This window comes from Cyprinus carpio, chromosome B13 (assembly GCF_018340385.1).
Source record: "Cyprinus carpio isolate SPL01 chromosome B13, ASM1834038v1, whole genome shotgun sequence".
Lineage (NCBI taxonomy): Eukaryota > Metazoa > Chordata > Actinopteri > Cypriniformes > Cyprinidae > Cyprinus > Cyprinus carpio.
In genome coordinates, this window is record NC_056609.1 from 13,781,852 (window position 1) to 13,798,635 (window position 16,784).

Genomic DNA, 16,784 nt, shown 5'->3' on the forward strand with positions numbered 1-16,784 from the left:
TGTATTTGAAAGATGTCTCTTACACTCACTAAAGATAGAGTGAAAACTAGTATTGTAAAATATTATTACAATTTAAAATAACGTTTTATTTTGAATGCATTTTAAAATGTACATTATTTCTTTGATGATATGTATTTACAGTATATATGTATTTGTATGTAACTTTGTATTAGTTTTGATAACTTTGTATCATGTTAACGCCACCTGATACTTCCTTGATCGTTCATCTCTGCTAGCGTGTGTTTTACCTTTGATTTGCTGTCACATCACTGAAACAAGATTTGTTCACGTCTGAGGGGGAAAAAAAGCATCAGCTAGTTTTTTTTGCCGTGCTGGTGGATTTATTCGCAAACAGTGAAAATAAATAGCCTGCTGCTTTATCTGGAGCCATTATCATTGCAATGCATTCTAATCTTTCTAGTTTTTCTGTCTTTCTCTTTTTCTCTTAGTCTGTTTCTTGACCAGTACAGAAGCAGTCTGGTTGATGCACTAAGAAGATTACTGCGACCTGATGTAAGTGTGTGTGTGTGTGTGTCTGTGTGTGTGGAGTCTCAGTAATTAGTTGGCATGCAGTGACTGAGCGAGTAATGGAATGGCAGGATTAATATCATGTAATACTTTAATACTTATTATGTGCAACTTAGATTGGGTCATCTCATCTATTTTATGCACTGCACTAATCATAAGACCCACAAGTCCTCTTTCATGCCCTCTTGATATAAGACCCTGAACAGCAAATGAAAAACACTTCAAAGATAACAATGGATTTGTTTTTATCTTTAAGGTTTTTCATGAATCGTCTTTGATATTTGATGTCTAATGATGTTATGTAAAGGGCCATGGTGTGGTGTGCTGTGTGTGTGTGACAGAGACAGAGACAGAGAGACAGAGTATGTTAGGGATGGTAAAAAAAAAAAAATTATAATTGTATTTGTTGTTTTTCAAGTAATCTTGATCAATTAAATTCTTGTAAAAAAATTGGACATGCAGGCATCACAGGATAATTTGTCTTTTCCAACAAAAATAATGGTCATGGTAAATATAGATTTAGTTAATATAAAATAGATTTTTATTTTTTATTTTCACGCATTTCATATTTTATATTAAGCACAGTCTTTGCTTATGTCTTTTCAGTAATTACGTACACTGAAAAATAGGGTCACATTTTTTGTGAAAATGACGCTATACGTAGTTAGTAAACAACTTCATTTCTAAACAATATTGTAATATATTTTTTGTTTAGCTCATTAAAAATATGTAGTTTTTATATAATATATATTTTTATATTAAAATACAATATTTTTTAATTATAATTTTTAAGAATTGCATATTTTTAATGTGACCTCTATATAACATTGTAAAAAATAATTGTAAAAACTTTTTTATTAAAATATGAATTCTCCTAGTTAGGTAATAATAATGTGTGAAAATAATTACTTATTCAGTAAATGAAAATATTTAGTTTTCCTTGCTCATTGTTGAGTCGACAAGGGGTAAAACAGATTTATTGTTGTGATTTTCCCCTTAGCCTTCTGACCAAATGTTTGAGCTGATTTATTGAAACCAATTAATTTTCCTCCTAATGACTCTTTGTTATTCTAAAATGCCAGCAGAGCATCAGGCCAGCATACACAGCTGATTAACACATCTGTAGATATGCTCTTTTGTGTATGTGTGCGCTTTCGGCGTACGTTCTGCGTGGAGCTTATGAAAAAATGAAAACATCTGTTGTATTGAGATGAGCCTGTTCTCATATTAGTAGTTGTTTGTTTCATTTGTGTCATTGCTCATTTAATTAAAGCAATAATATGAACAAAATATGAAATAATATTTAAAACCGAAGGATTTCAAAGAAACCTTTGGGTAATCCTCTTAGCTTGCCTGGTTGGTCTGGGCTTGTTGATCTATAAAGAGAGGGGATGCGCTTCCAGCCATTGATTGGATTAGGTCAGCTTTAATCTTTTTGTTTATTATCTAATATAATACCTGGGAGAAATCAAATAGAATGTAATGATGCAAACCGCCCCATACGGCAAGTGGGCTTTGAGACGCAGTGAAGATGAGCCGGGCCCGATGAAGAAATGAGCTCAACCCCCACACTAAAAGCTTACCAGTCTACCACAATTTTTCATTTGAGGGATTAAAATCCACTTGCTAAAATTTTCTTTATTTGGTAATTTACTAGGCCATTTATAGCCATTTGTTTTTTGCAGTGTTGTTTAAAGAGAAGTATTTTGGATTCAAACAGATGTCCAAAAAATCATACTACCCCAACCTAAGAATCAACCTAAAAATAAATTATTTACAGCTGTCTCTGCACATTCAAACAGGATAACAGTATTTTAAAAATGATATTCATAATAATAATAAATTTGATCATTATTAATATATTTATTTATTATTTATTCATTAATTATATTATCAATAATATATATATATATATTATTATTATTATTATTATTATTATTAGAGCAATATGGGAGAAGATTGATTTAGCAAAACAAATTCTGACCTCTGATCTCTCACTTAGCTAATGAGAGCAGTGTTTTTATCAAGGTCAGTAAGTGATATTAGTATGATTTCACTGGCCGTGTCTAGCAGTCTGTAAAAAATATTTTTTGACATTGCTAATAAAACATGTAAATAAAAGATTATATTACTGCAGTATGTTTAACAAGGAAAAAAACATCATCTAATTCAATGTGTTACTTGCCATTTCTTTGTGATTGTTTGTGAAATGTACTAGTAATTTCTGAGTGAAAATTGTTTCTATACCAAAAAAGTAGTGTCATTATCAGGTTAATGGGAAAGTATTTTAATGTTGTTTTCAAGCATGCATATCATTTACTTTTACTTATGCTACCAGATGCACAATTTGTGGTCAGTGAAGTGAAACACTAGTAAAGTGTCTCTACACTGTGTATGTTTGTGTTTGGTCTCTTTAGGGCACGGCTCTAGTGTTTGCCCCTAGCAGAGGAGACACGCTGGCAGAATTCTGCAGACTGGCAGAAAGCGCAGGCCTGAGAGTGTGTCGCTATGATAACTATGACTCACACCTGTGGGACCTTCACCTGAAGGTGTGTATTGTATATGTAAGTGTGTGTAAATGTTTTAAAGTGTCAGAAAGTTGAGAATCAAAGTTTTAAGTTTGACTGCATTTGCCACTGCCTTTGTCTGTGCTCTAAATTTGTATTTTGAATGATTCACTGAAGTACAGTACGCTATGTCAGCAGGAACAGGAACAGGGAGTCTGAAAGCTTAAGCTCTAAATGGACTCTCAGAACTCAAAAGCTGTCTTTCTGAGAAACTCTAAATAAATGGGACAGGGTGCAACTCCTTTCCCCCTGCCTGAAAGCACAAATACCGTACCCAGGTCAAAGCAGCAGTGCCATCCAGCTGGTTAACTGGCACCGATAGCTCAGCCACGGCTGCCATTTTTGGTTACCGAAGAAGCTGTGAGGACCCATTATGCCCCACAGGCCTAACAGTGGCGGCCCTGCCCATGCCTGAGGAAAATGGGCCTGTCAGCGGGACTCTAGAGCTGAGTGATTGGAACTTTATTTCTGAAGTGATGGACATGGCTGGGCAGAAAAACGCTGAGGGGTCATTGTGGCTACCGAGGAAAGAGTGTTTGAATTTAGAGCCGTCAATCGAGAGGACAGAAGGAGAGGGAGAGAAATGCAGAATTATGGTGTACATAGAAGCCCTAGAGCGGAAAAAGAAGTGTTTTTGTTTTTTTTTCTAAATTTCCCCTTAATAAGCATGAACAGGCCTAATACAGCAGCTAAAGTGGAAAGTTTTAAGCCTTTACACAAAGTCCATAAAAATATGGCCCGATGTATATGAAGAATCTTTCCTAACTGATTTTTCACAGCTGTTTTACCCATATTTTGAATTATGCATAGGATGCAAATAAATGTTTGTAACGGATAATATCCTGGCAGAAAATTACCAGTATCTCTTCCATTTTTCGATGATTTTTTCTTACAATGTTCTTCTTATTTAGTGAAACAATTAAATGCATAACAACCACCACTTTGATGCATAATCATTAGAAAGAGTTAATTCTGTTTTAATTGAGATTTGTACAGATTTTGGTCAACACACATTGTCAAAAGTCAGAGCCAGTTTACAGATTTCGGAATTGACAGATTTCACAAAACATTAAGTAGTGTACTCTGATTTTCTAGTTTCAGACTATGATTATGTTTGATATATTGAGCCTATTTTAGAAAACATATTGTTTCCGTTTTTCATGTGTCTAATAGCAACAAGGTACGTTTCTGTTGTTGTGTTTGGAATGAAAATCTGTAGTGTCATTTAGTGTATGATGCTTAGTTTTTTATCTGTAACCGTTCACAAAGTTGGCAAGCGTATGATGCCTCGTGTTTTAAAATTTATCCCAATTAGTATAGTGTGTTCCAGCTTTTGAGCGTAAGCGAGCTGTGATTTTATTTGTAGCCAGTCAGAAATCCTCTCTACCTGTAAACCCTTTTGCAGAGAGGGCACATGGCTGATACTACGGGCAGCGATCGTATTCAGTGTTGGAAGCGAGCGAAATGTGTGAAATCGCTCACAGCGCCTTTAAGTATTGTCCAGATGAGCCAAAACGGTAGCACTCTTGCCCATTTGCACACACAACTAGCTAATGCATTCACCTTTTCCTCGTGTTGCCCTGATGCACCTGAATTCTAACGGGATCTTTTTGAGCCCGACCACCTGCTGTGTTTCTGTGTGGATAATGACATGAGCAGCAAGGGGCCGAGATAGCTGAGTCAAGAGTCCCGCTGTTCGCGGCCGTGTGCGTGTCTTTACTCTCGGTTTGCCGTCAGCTGTGTGTGTGATACGAGGGGCGAGCTGAAGTGCCCTCATCATATCTCAAAGTGATTAATTCCTCTTTCTTATCTTCTGATGAACACCCTGCCCCCTGCGACTGTGCGCTGGGTGAGAATGTAAGGAACGAAGTGCACAAAGAAACGCGCAGCAGACAATAGATCACATGCCCCACCTCCTTCAGAATCCCAAATCACAGTCTTCTATTATAGCAGCGTCTACGGGCCCCTCCCAGACTTACACCTACGGTCGTCTGTGGCTCCTCACCTCCAGCCAGCCTCTGATGTCTTGGAGATTGAAGTGTTTCCTTTAAGACCCTAAATCTCCTCCCTTCCACCCTCCCGCGTGTGCAGGCCGGCCGCGGATGTGGCTCTCAGTGGTGTGGGGACGTGGCGAGGGGGCTGTGTGTTATCCTCTTATCCCCACTGTTCTGGAATAGAGCACCAGCAGCTGGAGGACTGCAAGCCGCCTGATAATGCAGCTATTTTCTACTCGGCCATCTTAATCTTGTTACTCAAATGGTTGTGAAGAGAGTCATGAATTTTAATTCAGACATCCCCCGTTCACACCCACACATATACATACACTTATTAACTTAATCTCTCTACATCCTCCCAACTTCCAGCTGTCTGTCTGGCCGTATCTGCTCTCGGCGCGTTTAACACCCGAATCTATCCATTTCTGGGGCCTGTAGCGCGTGCATCCGGTTGTCCGTTTCATCCCGTGCTTTCTAAAGAACGCCTCTCACTCTCCTCGATGCAGAAAGCAGGCTGAGGGGGACCGAGGAGAGGGAGGGAAAAGCAGCAATAAAATAAATGACTTGCATCTTGGCAGCCGTGCGATTAAAAAGTAGGAGCCGATTTATCCAGCCACCCATGAAGCTGATTAGCAGGCTGTGATCAGGAGGAACAGCTTTGCCTGTTAAACTTTTCACCTTTGCAAGCTCGCTGCCTTTTTCCCCTTCCTCTCTCTCTCTCTCTTTCTAAGCTTCTTTGCTGTATCACTCTCTAACACTTTTATTGCGCGCTCTCTCGTGCTCTCTCTTTCCTCCGGGCCTCTCTCAATCCTAACTTCCATGTGCACACTCTCTAACTGTGATGCAGTTCATAAGCTCCCTACGCAGTGTTCACTTGACGCATGTCTATATATTTTGGTCATCTAACTTGACAAAATTCATTCAAATGGAACACTGCAGCACTTCAGTCATGGCAGATGAGAAGTGTTTGGTATGTATAGACTGTAGATAGCAAGGACACATTAAAGTGATCAAAAATTACTGACATTTTCAACATTTAAAATGATAAGAAATGTTTTTGAGCATCAGATCTGATTATTAAAAAGATTTCTAAAGGATCATGTGACACTGAAGACTGGAGTAAAGACTGCTGAAAATTCAGCTTTGCCATCATAGAAATAAATTGTATTTTTAAAAAGTATTAAAATAGATTTTTATTTTCAATTTTAATTATATTGTGAAATAATATTCTTTTTACTGTGTTTTTGAAGTTTATTAAGTAAATCTGAACATAAGAGCCTTCTTTAAAAAACAATTTAAAGATCTTATTGACCCCAAACCTTTGAACGGTTGAGTTAATGTAAAATGTCTAAATGTCTGTGTATAATTATGTATATTAATATATCTGACCTGAAATCCCCAAATTTCATGAGAATGAATCGCTGTTTAATATTTAAATATAGATTTAAATAAAGAAAATATATATTATAGTTCATTATTCTCAAATGTAATGATAATAAACAAGGAATTCAATGTGATTTGTTCATTTTACAGTATGTATCTTCTATAAACTATTTTGTGATATTTGATCATAATAATGGCATTTTTATACCTGCAAACAACAGTGCAGAAACCTGAGGTGAATTAAGCTCAATATGACTCCTTTTCACACTTCATGTAATACTAAAATGATGTGAAATGACTAATAAATGTTCAATTTCTCTCAATGACTGGTAAATTTCTCTCTTCAAATCCTGTGAAAGTATCAGTGAACTCTTGCTCCGTGTGTTGTTTACAGACGGAACATATATGCTCCCTATGGTTTTAAGTGTACGTTGCAGGGTAACGTCAGGTGATTTGATCTTACCCTCTCTTGCACTGCACTCACACTTGTCTGGGTTGGTGTGAATGTGTCGGTCCTCACATTGCGCTTAGTGTTGGTCGGCTGGCTGCCCCGATTACAGAGAGGTCACGGGTTCAAACATTGGCTGCTGTGTCGAGGGGTGGAGAGAGAGATAACACACATCAAGGGCAAGAGAGCGGCCTTTTATCTGTTTTTATTTTATCTCAGGCCACAGAGATGATTAGGTGAATGTTAGAGTAAGACAGAAGGAGCATGTGTAGCCATTTAGGAATCACTTAATGATGTTCATTCTGATTTAACATTCATTGGTAATGGTTTATTCTCTCAGTTTGTAGTCAGTGGAGGATGCTTAGTTACATCAGTGATACTGTTTATAACTTTGCCTTTAAAGTTCTGTCTTCAGTTTCACATGTGCATTATATAACTTTAGCATGATGGAAGAGTTGGTGTGCTCTGTATATGATGGTCCTGTTGGAATGGGGTTTGCATTAAATATCCCACAAATAAAATAAAAAAAAGTGGTGGTAGTGATTGTGTATGCGACCAATTCTGCCCTGATTACATTTGAATCATTCTGAAAATCTGCTCACACGTCAGCTGTGTTTGCTGTTTGGAGGGATCTTGTTTCCATAAATGAACTGCATGTTTCTCTTTCTATGTGCTGGCGGAGTGTGTTGGATTTTGGAGGATCTGATTGGTTGGGACAGGGCTGAGCTCCAGGGCAGAATAGACTGGCAGTGCACTGAGTGTTGCCACAACTCTAGAGCTCAGACGGTGGCAGAAAAGCAGACCCATGGGGCATATTGTACAGCAAGGCTGCGTGACATTCCCTCTGCAGACACCTCTACTCTAAGCGGGCCATTATGAAGCAGTTAGTGGGATTCTTGCCGCTTGTCCTTGTTTGTTAGAGGAAGTTCTTGCACTGCACATACGAATAGTGAAGGGCACATCGCAGGAAGCTTTTTTAATGGAATGGAGCAGAAATAGAATGTTCTTACTCTAATTTGTCAGAACAGTTTTAAAAGCAGTAGAGTGAGATTCACTTGAACATTGACGCTGTGCTTCAAACCCCATCAACCCAAATCCTCCTAATCATATATAATCATTATTTTAAAAAAAATAAATATTTAAATGTATTTCTCAAAATAGAACTATTTTTAATTTTATATGTAAAATTCATAAATAGGAAGTTTTTGGGTAGCAGTGTTGTTACTGTATATAAAAAATAAAATGATTAAAATGGTTTTTGGTCATTGAAATAAAGCTGACATATAATAAACATAAAGATTATATGAAAACAACTAGCTTATTTCAGTTAGTAAGACAACATTTTAATGTTGCACGAAACTTTAAAGCACAAAATATTAAATATTAAATATAAAAATATAATTCTAAATATTAATAAATACTATAATAGTACATAGATAATAGTAAAATAACTGTTGGATAGTCACACTAGATGACATTTGCTTGAACTAACCATGCTGTGTCATAAAAATGTCAAATTATTGGATTATTTTATGAGACTTGTTGACGTTTTTGCACTTGACTTTTTTTTGTCATGATAGTCTCCTCTTAGGTCACACCTTTGATTTAGAACAATATTAGAAAGCAGTGCAGTTTTGTTTAAAATATATATAGATATTTTCTAATAAATTATAAAATATGCTAAAATCTTTTTAAAATTATGATACGAGAACTGTCCTGATATCATATAAAAACATTCCTCATTGATGTAACTCTAATAATAATACTACTACTAATAATGATATACTTTGTAAAGATATTAAAATGAATTTTAATTCAGATTTTTTAAATATGCTTTTCATAGAAGAAGTTTGAAGTGCATTTTTAATGTTTTTTAAATGAAGCAATAACACTGCTTTGGCATGGCTATTTATATAGTACTTTAATTCTAGAGTTTATTTGCATAGTCTGAAACCATGCATATATCTGAGTGACTGGGTTATTGGTTCAGCAATGTCATTTTTCCCAGCTTTTTTTTTTCTTGTTTATGTTTTTTTTATTGTTTTTTTTATGATGAGGGGAGGAGGGGAGGTGTTGTATGAGAACATCCACTATCCTCTTCTCCTCACTCTCACTCACGGATCCAGTCCAGCCCTGATCTGAGCTGGACAAAGCCATCTCATGCCAGGCTGCCTTTCTGTATCGCCCACCCCGGCTTTGCCACTGTGTCCTCAGCTCCTGTGTGTGTGTGCCAGGGCTAAACAGCCTCTAATCACACTCCTCGACTCTTATAACTTTTTTTAACTACCGTGTGTGTGTGTGTGTGCAGTGAAAACAGACTATGTAGGTGAGTTGCCGTGTGTGTGTACTTGACCTGTTTACTGTGCAACAACAGTGTGAAATGCATTAAATGGGAATGGAGAACACATCCCTCCCTCTCATCCTACAAACACTGCGGATGTGACGCTCAGATATGAACTCATTCAATGCCTGTGAGTATGCGTGATATCAGAGATGATGTTTCAGGGCAGAACGTTAGGAATTTATGAATTTGACTCTGGAGGCTGATACAGTTAATCAGGTTCGCAGGACTATCTTCACCTCTTTACAAAGACGTAAATGAGGCTGCAGGGTCGTCTTGATCATGAGATCTTGTTATCATAATGACACCAGCTCTCAGTTAGCTACTGATTCTGTATCTACATTCAAAGGTTAATTTTGACACCAAAGGTTATGAGGGGTTGAGATGGATGCTGCTGCACTGAATGTTATTTGCTTCACTGTGAAATGCTCTCACCTGGCATTTTTTTTTATTGAAGAACTGACAAGACATGACAGATTAGGCCAGACTAAGCCTGAATTGATGTCTTGACAGCATCACACTATGACTGGTTAGACCTGCAGCACTGTTCTCCTGTATGTTTTGAGTGCACTCACTGTGCATGCTGGACTTATGGCCTCATAAAGAGATGAAAATGGTGTCATCATTTATCATGTCCTTTGAAACCCATTTGACTTTCTTTTAACCATAGAATGTAAAATGGATTATTTGTAGCAGGATGTCCAAATTGGTCATTTCTATACAATAAAAGTGAATGGTAATCATAACTATCGGTTTCAGCTTAAGTTTTTTAAGTCTTTTTTGCACAAAAAAGCTTTAGAAAATTTTAAATAATGTGAAAGCTGGGTGGACTGGGTGCTATTTTGCCCCTTTTTGGAACTTGACAGCCTCTGGTCATCATCCACTGTGATTGTATAGAAAAGAGCAACATGGACATTCTGCAAAACTTCTCTTTTTATGTGCCATGAAGGAAAGAAAATATGTGTTTGGAAATGACATGAGGGTGAGTAAATGATGACGATTTTCAAGTTTAAATTGAATTAATAGATACAGGTCATAGGAGTTCTGTTTAGATGCCCCTTTCTGCCATGGAATAAAAATATAAATAAATAATGTAATTGTGATTTCTCGCATCCTACTGTTTTTTTTTTTTTTTTTTTTTTTTCGGGTTTTTTTTTTGCAAGTTTATATCTCACATATCTGACTTTTTTTTCTTAACTATAAATTTACATCCTGCAGGTTTTTTCACTGCAGAATAAAAAAAAGGTAACTCTGACTTTTTTCCTCATGATTCTGACTCAATTCTTACAAGTTTATATGTTCAAGTTTAGACTTTTCTTTTCAGAATTGCGAGATATAAACTTTAACTTATTATAAAATCTAAATTATGATATAAAAAGTCAGACTTAACTTTTTTTATTTTTTTATCCCATGGCGGAAACAAGCTTCAATAGTTCTGTTTTTGTAAATCAAGGGAATACAGAAATTGGTTTTTGGTGTTCATTCACTAAAAAATTATTTTACTCCCAAATATTAAATATTAAACTTAAACTATGTTATGCATTTCAACAAATAAATCTTTGGTTGATTTCATTTTTTCCCTCCTAATCTATAGCTGTTGTTTTCTTCTGATGGTGAGCTGCTGACGCCTCATTCAGAGCTCTTTGGTTTGTTGTGAATTGTTCAGGGCTGTGTGCTTCTGCACTGTGATTACATTTGTACAAAACACAGATGAGTCCAAAGTGATTGTTTCTCACTGACACTGCAGGTGCTTGTAACGACTGTGATTAAATCATTGTTTTGAATCCTTCAGTGTCCTGCTAATTTGTGTGTGTGTGTGTGTGTGTGTGTGTGTGTGTGTGTGTGTGTGTGTGTGTGTGTGTGTGTGTTTGTGTGTGTGTGTGTGTGTGTCACATAATGTGTAATTGATTTGTGACGTGATGGCCCATCGTTATAGTGATTAATGCCAAAATTGTACAAATGAGTTATTCTTTTTTTTTTTTTTTTTTTTTTAACAGTTCGGTTAAATGTTGGGACAAATAAAAAAATCTAATTTAATTTTTTCAGTTTAAACCTAGAAATAAATCTATTTTTTAAACAAATCAGCACTATTTATAGATCATTAATCAAATAAGCATATGCTATTTGTTCAAACCAAATACTGGGGTATTCTCAAGTTAATTTTTCAATTCAATTTTGACTCAGAATTGTTATGCTACTAATATATTTATGAAAACATTTGTATTAAAAAAAAAGTTCTAACTTTCAGACCTGACTATATGTCCTGCAATGTCACTTGACTAGTGGATTGGCCTCACATGTGCCTCAATTCACAGTTTGACTGTCACTCTAGGCCTCTTCATTTCCCATGCTCTGATAGCCAACTTGAAGCTCAGCTGTAGAGTCGCTATGAGGCTAATCCTGTCAGTCAGTCTATGAAAAAGAGAGAGAGAGAGGGGAGGAGTAGGAGGGGTAAAAAGGAACCCAACTCTGTCGTTCGAGATTTGAAAGAGGTCCGTTGTCCCCTCCCCCTGTCCTAGTAGAGGGAGAGAGCTCCCTGTTCACTACAAGGGCTCCATTAACTTGACCACTTGCCCTATGCACACAAAGCCTGGGCCGGCCCACTGTCCCACCCACCCAATTATGTGCGATTAAGCTCAGTGTGCTGTGTCAAGATGCAGAGAGACAGAGAGAGAGAGTCGAGATACTCTGTAAACGGAGGGAGAGAGTGGAAAAAAGGAAGAGGGTAGTTATTAAAAGGCACTGCATGCCTGTTACCTGTAGTTTGGCTTATTGTCTATCAGTACAGACAGTCTAAAATACATTGTTTGCTGTTTTGTAGTGCAGACATGTGGTGCTTTAGGAAACAAACTGGATATTTTAGAGTAGGATATGGTTGTATATTATAAATTAAAATTAAGGTTCAATTAGTTAACACTGGTTAATGCATTAGGGATCATGAACTAACATTTAACATTTCAAGTTGTGTAAATTAAAACAAATGTATTATGAACAAACAAATGACAGTAATATTCATAATAATTATATGTTTATAAGTTTATAAGCATCAATCAATCAATCAAAATTATATATATATATATAAAAATTTTTAGAGATGCCTAATACTTTACCAAGTTGAATTGGTTCTGTAAGGTTTTTTCCAAATTATTTTATTTTTAAATATATGTATTATTATTATATATTTTATTGTTTTGTATATTTTATGTATGTTAACTGCTAATATCATCAATATTATGATATATTTGGTATTCTGTAAGTTTACTGCATGTATTTTATATTTTTAATCTTTAGAACATTTTACAAAGTAGATATTATGTGTACAATTTAATTAAGTGTATTTATGTAATGGTAAATAACTGTGACATTCATTGTCCATATTATTATTAAATTAATTTTTGTAATGTATTGTTTTTCTGGTGCTGGTGTGTGGGCACAGAAGAAATTTGTTTAAAGAAAGTGTTTTTTGATCATTTTTATTTCTGAAATAGGATAGAAATGATACAGCACAAATTTGCTTTGGCACCTATGTCAAACATGTTTTGTACTTCTCTACACAAACTTAAATAGATGCCATGCTGTTATTGAATGCACCATGCTGTTGTGGTTATGCCCATCTTCCTGAGGCTGGTTGGCATCGTCAGGGTAAAAGAAGGTGAACTGAGAGTGATGGTGTACTGAGCTGTTTTCTCATCTTACCAAGGATGGATTATGGCCCAGGCTTGACTGCCACAGGCCTTGCGCTGTGGGGTCCACTCTGGCCAGACACCCAGAAACAACACACTGCAAATGGAACATGTAGAAAAACAGCCCTTGATTGTGTACCAGCGAAATTAAAATAAAAAAAACAAGGTTAATACAAATCATATAATCATTGAATAAATAATAAGATTTTTTTTTTTTTTTACCTTTTTAATTCCAAATCTTAATTCAAGGCAATACAATTTAAGATTGTTCTTGTTGAAGTCATGTTTGTTGAATGTTAAAATCATGATGAAACAGAAACATCCATATTGTGATGTACATCCAGTTTAACGCGTTGTTGAAAAATAAATAAATATAGTTCTATGATTTTATTTTGAAATGTGGGCATTGCACTCAAAAGTTAAGGGTATAAGGGTGAACTTGCAAAGGTGCGTTTAAGTGGACTCATTTGGTGACGTCTTGCATACATCACAAGAGGAAAATCTGGCGTTTTCGCCAGTAGCTGACAATTTGATTACAAATTACGAGGTTAAAACATTTTTTTAAAAATGAATTCTTCACAAGAAAATCTAGAACATAGTGTGCAGTTAGAAAATGAATAGAGAGATTTTTCATTTCTAGTTGACTTTAAGCTATACCATGAAGTATCTGAATGGGGAGCTTTTGTGGGGCCATCTGTCCTTGCCTTTTACCAGTATCTTATCAAATCAGTTTTCTGTGTGAAGACTGGGACACATATGTTTTGCTTGTTTCCACCTGAACTCCATTAATGGCAAACTGAAATGTGCTGGTTGCACTCTGTAGACATTATATTGCTGTTTTCCCATCCAAAATTTTAACCAATGTGCAAACCACATCGTTTGACCTTCAGTTTAAAACCAATAAAAGGTTCCCTTCTAAAATTCCTCTCCTTCAGAAAAGCTTTTTTTGTTTTTGTTTGTTTGTTTGTTTGTTTTTGGCGTGTTGCTTTTATTGAAGAAGTAGATTTTAAAGTCTCTGTCCTTAATTCAATAGTTGGGTTTTAAAAAGGTTTCCCTCTAACGGGCAGAGTAAATCAAGGGAAGTGAGTGCACAGTTCCTGAAAGCATTTTCTCCACTGAGAGCCATTGAGTGTGTTAGCAGCAGGAGTTGGAATGCTTTCCTTTCCAACACCTGCTACCGGCCCTGTGGGGCCTGCATTACCTTTTCATTTCCACCCTCTCTACAGAGAGAGAACTGAAATGCTAAGTGAAGAAAAGATAAACCTGGACCCTTCGGCCTGTTTCTGAGCACCGGCATCTCTGCGGCGTGGTGCCACTTTAAACGTTGCATCTCCGAGAACGTTCAAGGAACATTTTGAGCGGTGCCTGAAATTAGATTTAATGGTACGATTTTAGCATTGTTCGCCTAAATAGTTTCTGTGAATTTACTGACATGCAGCCTTATATGAATAAAAGTAATCAGTCAGTTGTATACGTATATGTGCACTCTGGAGAGGAAATTGTACCATTCAGAACAACCTAATGCTTACGTACCATGACTTTGTGGTTTGAAGCTGAGAATGATTCAGAAAAACACATATCCTACAGCTCTCTAAATGTTGCTGATTACAAAGCAAAAAGCATACAGTATGTGCAGTGTGTAACAGTTCACAGATTGCGGTTTGAACATGCTGCCATCATGCTAATCTGGATCTTAACGCCGCACAATAAGAGCGACCTCTTGGCTCCGTTTATTGAGGAATTGGCCATTTGAAAAAGCAGTCTCAGAATCAGCCAGCTCTCCATCAAACTGACTTATCCTATCCTCCACCTGAATTTGACATTAAGCCTTTTGGAAAAGATCCAAAGCGCTCAAGAGGTAGAGCCTTTGTGAAAGTGAATGCACTCTGTGGAGTTGATTGGTGGCACATAATGCTGAATTAGTATGCAGTCTGCATGAAGAAGAGGGTGGGCAGTTTTGACAGGGCTTCTTGTATGGCAATGGTTATGTGTGTCCTAAATGGGCAGTTTGTTTCATTCTGTACAACCTGAACTGGATCTGGTGCCATGAAGTTCTTTGGGCTTCTCTTGGTCGTCAAGGCGACTATGTGAACGCCTCTAAAGCTCTCTCATCTCTTTCAACTACAGCGATTGGTCAACAAGCTTCTTCCTCTCACAAGTGGCCTGCTAAGCACTAAGAGGGTCAGTTTCTTTACTGGAATTCAATGAAGCAGCAATGTGCACCACTTACCCCCAGACAGACACACATACAGTGTATACAAAGAAAATCGACATATTGCACGGACTGAAATCTCTTTTGATGACCTATGCTGGGTCAGAATTTGTAGTATTTTCTCAAAAGAAACTGAATGTAATGCATAGCTCTTGTTCAGCTTGTCTATCACGGAATACACTTGTGCATGCATTTATTTTCAGGAAGTTTAGTTTGGTATATTTGAGTGGACTTTACTAGGATTTAGCTGTTGCTTAATTCAACGCTGTGAATAGGCTTTACTTAGCTCTCTTAGAGGAGTTTTAGTTTCTTACGTGAGCTTTTGCTTGTGGTTTTAGCTTGATTCATGCTTGACGGTACTTGGTCTCAATATTAAGACTTAGTTCAGAGCTTACAGAGCATATTTTCTTCTTTCTGGCATAGTACACTTGCTTTCAATCAGACTATAATTGCATTTTATACAAAAACAACTTTAAATTATCTCAGTTTTCAGGGGGAAAAAAATTGTCCAAGATATATGTCATTTTATTATATTGGAGCTATTGTTGGATGTACGAGTCAGAAGGTTGTAATGTTATCCTGAATCCGAGCCCTTTGTCTGGCGCATGAATTCCTGCTTGGGTATTTTTCTAAGCAGATTACGCCACACTTCGAAGCTCGGATTACAGAAAATGTATCCAGACTTAACTCATAAAATACAGCCAGGTCTTATTGCAGTTTAACTCACACAGCTCATGCTAATTAGGTGTTTGATGCTGTTAATTGGGTTCCCACCGCTTTTCAAATTGATAACGTCAAACCACTCTCAACAAGAGTAGAGCTGCATTTTCTTGCCTGTCACACAGTGCTATTGGCGCTTCTTAAAAATCTATTGTATAACTTTGCCTTCATGAAATCTGTGCCTGCAGATCTCCGCAAATGTTCACAGAATTTGAATGTCCAAGCTCTCTTTCAAAGTTCTGTCCCTTTTAATTTATAAGATATTTTTATCTAATCTGATTATGCTTTCAGCTGGGAGTTAGGGCAGTACTCTCAGATTTCAGCATGTTTAAATCTATTTCACCAAATTCTGCAGAGTTTCTCCAGCACAATCAGTTTTAAATAACATTCTGACTGGCATATACAATTTATAAACCCTAAATAAACAGCTGTATTTCAAAGAGGGAATGAATCAGAGGCTGAAGAATCATAAATGAGTCTTAAATGTGATCATTTTTAACATATAAGTATGTGTATGCATAACTAATATACATTTGTATGCTTATCCAATGGTTAATACTTAATATTACAAGCTATTAGGGAAACAATTGCTAAAATATACTTTTCCCCACTGCGCTGAAAGAAAAAAAGGAGAGATTTTCCTCTGTATGACCCGTCTGTCAACTCCAGACTGCCCTCATACATCAAAGATTGCTCATAAGGAAATGTCCAACAACCGGCAAAAACAATCCTGTGTCCTTTGATGACAGACTACTGTACACATGCAGTATGTGACTATGGAGCAGTGCCAGAACTTCAGTTTTTTTTTTTTTTTTTTTTTTTTTTTATCTCTCAGTCTGTTGCCTCATCAACTTCCTGCCAGAAGGAGCTTGTGTTTCCCAGGCTGTGTGGTGAAGAGTTCAGGGTAT

The 16,784-nt window shown here is 36.6% G+C and overlaps 1 protein-coding gene across 1 annotated transcript in view; it reads left to right on the plus strand.

The window, feature by feature from the left end:
* The window catches only part of LOC109100391 (calmodulin-lysine N-methyltransferase-like), a 116,854-nt gene that overhangs the window by 86,043 nt on the left and 14,027 nt on the right, over positions 1–16,784 (plus strand). The window contains exons 9-11 of the mRNA XM_042737680.1: positions 450–513; positions 2,946–3,077; positions 11,916–11,951. Coding sequence (XP_042593614.1) covers positions 450–513; positions 2,946–3,077; positions 11,916–11,951 — 232 coding nt within the window. The remainder of the gene's footprint in view (positions 1–449; positions 514–2,945; positions 3,078–11,915; positions 11,952–16,784) is intronic.